At 39.5% G+C, this 6,244-nt stretch overlaps 1 protein-coding gene across 1 annotated transcript; it reads left to right on the top strand.

Moving 5' to 3' along the window:
* Positions 1–855: 855 nt before the first annotated feature.
* On the top strand, positions 856–2,511 carry LOC148298961 (uncharacterized). The gene is given in 2 exon segments (XM_088276490.1): positions 856–1,077; positions 1,405–2,511. Coding segments are annotated over 2 exon segments (1,320 nt in total). The 3' UTR covers positions 2,503–2,511.
* The last annotated feature ends 3,733 nt before the right edge of the window (positions 2,512–6,244 follow it).

Here is a 6,244-nt window from a genome sequence, read left to right as displayed (position 1 = left end):
ACATAATTACGAAGGCCTGAACGAAACCGGAAGAAGCGTATGACATCCCAGCCAGTTTTTTATGTCTACCTAAATTACTGGGCAGGTTCGAGAAGGACAGCTGCGAAATATTAGCACCCATCCCCGGGTTCAATATTCGATCGTTGTAAATTGGCTTGGGCCGTGCTAAATTTTAATATAAATTTCCTTATAAATTGTCTTGGTCGGCACCTAATTGCTATTCGTTATTGCCCTCGGAATGTTCAGCAAAAATAGGGTAGCACTTCTCGATGAGAATGGGTTCGAAGCAAACGGGGCATTTCTCATTAATTTTGGCCCTCTTGTAGAGACACGTCCAACTTCATCATTTTAAAAAATACCAGAATACATGGCCACATGGAGTGAGAACAGGTTCCTTCGGATTCTTCGAACACTAATTACAGACAAACAGCTGATCGTTTGTTTAGGCTTCTGCCATATTTGATAATTATTATAACTCCTCACTCATTGGCCTATTAATGCTCTTCGAACTATTATTGCTAACTAACTTTAAATATCGGATTTTGCTTGCTTTAGAGCTATTTGACGTTTATTAGACTCCGAAGAGAGACTATGATGTGAAGGAAATCTAATGATGGTTGTGCAGTCTCTTATGGAATTCGGTTCAGATATCGAGGATCTTTTCAGGTTATGAGTTCAATGAAATAAGTGCTTTGAATGCAAAAAAGCTCTTTATAGTGTATAGTAGTTACTTAATTACCGATTTCATAATTTAATCAAAATAATTAGCTTCTGAGTGAATATAAGAGAAATAATGGGATTATAAGATGGGCACGATTTGTATTTGCATTTGTATTATTTTTAAAAATGGATTAAATGCATCGGCTCACAGTGGCCAGATATTATTTGGCAGACCTTCCCATTCCCCTCAAACCCAAAAATGTGAAGCCCAAGGCTAACATCAAGCCGGTCAAAATTGATTTTCCCCTTCCTGATCAAGTCAGTGGAGCTGAAAACAGACTCAACACCAAGAATTCTTTCCTCCTCCCTCAACAGTACTCCACCAAGAACCAGCCTGAATTTTTAGTAGGCAAAAACGTGAGGCTTCATCATTTGATGTCCAACCCTTAGCCCTATATCGGCCAAATTGTTACTGTAAGTGGGTGGGCAAGGGAAGCCAGATTGGCTGCCAAGGACACCATTGTTTTTGTCAAACTTGTTGATGGCTCAAACACAGTACCTCTCCAAATCGTCATCGAATAGAAGGTCCCGAAATGGGAGGAAGTTAAAAAAGCAAAGCTGGGATACTCCTTCAAGTTCGTCGGCAGAATAGAAAAATCACAAGGAAAAGGACAGTCTATTGAAATGAAATTAACAGGTGAAGAATTTGAGGTGATTCATATTTATGGTAAATGCGATGATTAGAAGTACCCCCTCAACGGTGATAAAATAAGTTTAGAAACGCTGAGAGACATTGCTCATTTAAGACCGAGGACTCAGATTATGGGAGCAATTGCTCGAATAAAGAACAATTTAGCCTACGCTACTCATCAGTTCTTCCAAAATAACGGTTTCTTGTATGTCCATACGCCCTTGATCACAGCATCGGACTGTGAAGGGGCTGGCTAAATGTTCGAGGTCACAACAATCTTACCAGAAAGTGGATTAATCAAGGATATCCCGCAAAAAGACGGTAAAATCGATTTTTCCAGAGAATTTTTCAAGAAGAAGGCAAGTCTCACAGTATCTGGGCAGTTGGCGGTGGAGAACTTTTGTTGTGCTTTGTCCAATGTGTATACTTTCGGGCCAACTTTCCGAGCCTAAGTATCACACACAAGCAGGCATATTGCTGAGTTTTGGATGATTGAACCTGAATTGGCTTTCGCAGATGTTTTCGATACAATGGAGTGCGCAGAAGCCTATGTCCAATTTTGCATAAAATTCGTTCTCGAAAACAACAAAAGCGATCTCTAATTCTTAGAAAAAAGAAAGAAAGGTCATACTGAGTATCTTGAGAAATTAGTGAATGGCCCGTTCGGCAAAGCCTCCTATACTGAAGCCATTGAAATTCTGTAAAAGGTTATTAAGAAAGGTGTGGTGTTCGAGAACCCAGTTTCTTGGGGAATCGATCTCTCTTCAGAACACGAGCGATATTTGTGTGACCACGTTTTCCAAAGGCCACTCATCGTGTATAACTACCCAAAGACTATTAAGGCATTTTATATGAGAGCCAACGAAGATGGGAAAACAGTGGCTTCGTTTGATATTCTTGCCCCAGATGTGGGAGAAATCGTTGGAGGCTCGCAAAGAGAGGAAAGACTCGATATTCTTGAAGCCAAGCTGGATTAATTGAAGCTGGAGAAGGAGAACTATTGGTGGTACTTAGAGCTCAGAAAGTACGGTACAGTGCCTCATGGTGGCTTTGGATTAGGCTTCGAAAGGCTTGTCATGATGACATGCGGGATCGAGAACATTAGAGATGTCTCATGCTTCCCAAGGACTCCTGGAAATGCTGAGTTTTGATAATCCTCGATGAATAGCCTAAATTGTATTAAAGTAATTTGCCTTAGTATCAAGTGGGATCTGCATTGTGCTGATTCTTATAAATATTACAATAAGATCAAAATGCTTAAGAATCGATTAATCGAGTTGACCCAAGTACACAATTTTATAATCCTTAAGTTGACTGATAAGAGATAGCGCGTCGGCTCAAAACTGAATCTCCCCATTCCTCAGCCATTGGCACAATCATAGTTTTGGTAGATCGAAAAATTATTATAAAAATTCAGCAGCAACAATGACTAAATTAATGACATGCGCAATCAGTATAAAAAGACTGCTAACCCCGCCAAATAAAAGTACAAATAAAAATGAATAAATAGATAAATTACAGAGCGAGTGAACAGATCTGCAAAAGGCAATCAGATGCTGCTGCAAACAATATAGAAGAAACTAAAATAAATGAATGAAGAACAGAAAGTGAAATTCGAAAAGGGAGACAAAAGCGATACTCTAAAAGTCGCACAAATTAACCAGAAGACCAATTAGTTGATTAAGGAGTACCGTTAATTGCAGTAGAAATATACCGCAGGGGTGAAAGACACAATACGAAGGCAAGCTATGATAATTCAGGGAGATATTTCATAAGATTAAGTGGAGAATATCATGAAAAACCCTGAGCAAGGCCAGTAAATGCTAAGAGCTAAGCTTCTTGATAGTCCATCTGTACAGCTCGAAAACGCTGTTTCGGACATCATCGACAAGTATCGGGACATCCTGCAAATATAAAAAGTAATCCAATTCCCTATCATAGAATATCAATTAATGCTTTGAAATGGCACAATAATTGGCCTTATTGGTCGCAATGACGGGTCAGCAACTGAATAGCATAGAGGAGAACATCGTACATGCAGAGGACTATACCAAAAAAGCAGATTAGAAACTGGTGCAGGCAATATAGCACCACAAATCAGCTAAAAAAGTACTAAAGGTTTAAATTAGAAAATGTGCTGCATCATCATGCTACTAGTTGCAGCCATTGGAGTTATTTTAATTCCGATCCTCATTACTCAGCTCTGACAAATGGCAGTTTCGTACCTCACTTAAATATGTTCATGTATATTTTATTATATTTGTTCAATGATGCTTCAAGGGAGGATTGAAATCAGTTTTCGTACTTTAAAGATAAAATCTTTTTATCTCTTTTATATCCGAGGAAGGACACATTCCTTTACGGTCGAAGCAAAGGTGGGCATTTTACACGGTTATCGATGAGCTGAGTTGTGTTCGCCTCACTCTTTATTCGTGAATTCTTTATTTTGTTGAGGCCTTGCATTCGACTTGTGAGTTTTTTTGAAAATTGGGCAGCTTCTGTTGTGTGCGTGATGTGTGAAATTTATGAGCTGACGCTTTCATCTCTCTGGCTTGCTCGAGTGATTTTGTTAGGAGCTTCGGAGCTGGTTCGACTTTCGATGTGCCGATTGTGAAGCTTGGCAAGTGAAAGCTGTATGTTTTCCTTTTAGAATGGCTCAATAACTTATGTTTCGCAATGACAGCCGTAGAATAGGTCGATACTTTAATTTTTTTCAATCATTTTTTTAACGAGCTTAATGTAGTCCTGAGCGGACTCCCCTTCGAGATTTTTGGTCAAATACTTATCGGCTTTGTGCTTTGCCCTTTGCGATTTCCATTTTTGCCCATTTTTTAGGCGCTACTCGAAAACCTTGTACTGCAGGTAATAAGGGGATCGAGATTATTTCGGTTTATTCAGCTGGTTGAGCCGACTGCTGCAATCTGAAAGCATTAACGGCAATAATACTAAATCTAATTAGTCTAATTACCCAACTCTAATATCTCATAATTAATAAATAGTCACACCCACTTTAGATTACAATCGAAGTCTCAGAAGACCAAGTTTAGATGTATTAATAATAACGATTGATGAGCATTGAGCAATAATTTTATTGAATGGAGAAATATCGTTTATATGACAAAATTTTGAAAACGAAAGCTTGTACCTACTACAAAGCCGAATGCCTGGCCTCTCACGACAGAGTCACTGTAAAGAAAATCAACAGGGTCACAACATGGGAGTAATTGCTAAAAAGTAAAGATCTGACCATCATGAAGCAGTCACAATCCAAGTACTTCCCAGCCATCCGTGAAATCGTCAAGGATGAGGACCAGTTTTATGTCATCATGGAAAACTTATAGCAGAATTTATAGTTTGTCATCAAGAAGGACATCAGTAAAGAGTAAGTGCTTAAACTTGGCAGACTCCTCATCCAGATGGCCATCAACTTTAGCGAGAAGAAGATCATCCCGAGGGAAATTAGGCCTATACATCTGTTCCTCGATGAGCATCAGAACTTCCTCAAGCTTGCGCATTTGGAAACCGTCTCCAAAGATATAACCAAGCTCGATCTGGTCGAACTTCAAGATTTAAGGTACTTATCTCCCGAGCAGGTCTTAACCAGCAAAGAAATCGATGAAAGATCCTTGATATTCAGTGTGGGGCTCATACTCTGCGACCTGATCATTGGCAAGAGTCTGATCACTGCCAACACCAAAATGAATTACATTTACGAAATGTGTCGGCTCTTTCCCGAATAGAATCTCGGAAACATCGAAGGGTCTGAGCACAACATGAAGATGGATCAGCATGGAGATGATTTCGAAAATATAATCCGGAAGTATAACTTCAGTTGCTAGTTCGTCGCGCTTTTGAAGCAGATGCTCAAACTGGATCGCAGTGATAGGCTCAAAGTTGAGGATCTACTGGACGCCTATGATGTAGTGGTTGAGAACGAAATCAATTATCGGGAAGGGGAAGAGCTTATCAAACAGGAATCTTAAATATTGACAAAGCCCAATGTTAAGCAATTTCCTATCAACGATCTCATCGACTTTGACTTAGATTTCGAGTTCGAACAGAAGCCCACCATTTCGACTCTGCCCACTCTCAACAAGACTATGGTCGATACTCTAAGGGTCGAGAGGAATGTGGAGGATGATGTCGCACAGCCCATCATTATCAGACAGTCATCGAAAAACGGAGAGATGAATAAATTGAGTCAAACAGCCAACAATAAGCTCAACACAACGAAAGACAGTGAGAGAAGGTCCAGAGTTACTGCCGCGCCGAATAACATTGGCAACACAAACCACTATAGTTTAAACTCGATCAAGAAGCCTCAGTTGACGAACTATGCCATGAATGAAGCGAACTTAGGAGTCAAGATTGGCATGGATCCTTCTATATTTTCTGAAAATGATCTGTGACCTTGATCTCGTAATATAAACTCGACCTGCGACCTTGATCTCGTCATATTTACTCGATCTTTTCGAATTTTATAATTTCTATTTTTAAATGATGGCTTGTAAGTTCTGTGACTCTGAGAGCGAATAGTTCTATCTCTATACAAATTGCAAACATCTGATTTGTACGGTTTGCGCCTTTGAAAAAGCGGATTTCAGCCTCCAAAGTATCGACTGCTGTGGGCAACCGACATCGATTGCAGAATAATCGATGTCGACTATCATAAAAAGCCGGCGATTCAAACGCATCTCCTCTCCAGTAACCTTCGAACAACAGCCTGTCATAAACAATTCCAGGTACTCGAACACTGACGAATCCTCAAAAATTCGTAAGCATTCATAAATTTCTCATTTCTCCGGAAATACCATTCTTGAGGAAGAATACATGAATTCTCCAGAAAAGGAAGATATTGAAGAAACTAAATAAATTCCACACTATGTAAATGGT

This window comes from Brachycentrus maculatus, unplaced genomic scaffold (assembly GCF_059751285.1).
Source record: "Brachycentrus maculatus isolate JH-2025_06_01 unplaced genomic scaffold, ASM5975128v1 h1tg001476l, whole genome shotgun sequence".
NCBI lineage: Eukaryota > Metazoa > Arthropoda > Insecta > Trichoptera > Brachycentridae > Brachycentrus > Brachycentrus maculatus.
This window is presented reverse-complemented; position numbering and strand designations above follow the sequence as displayed.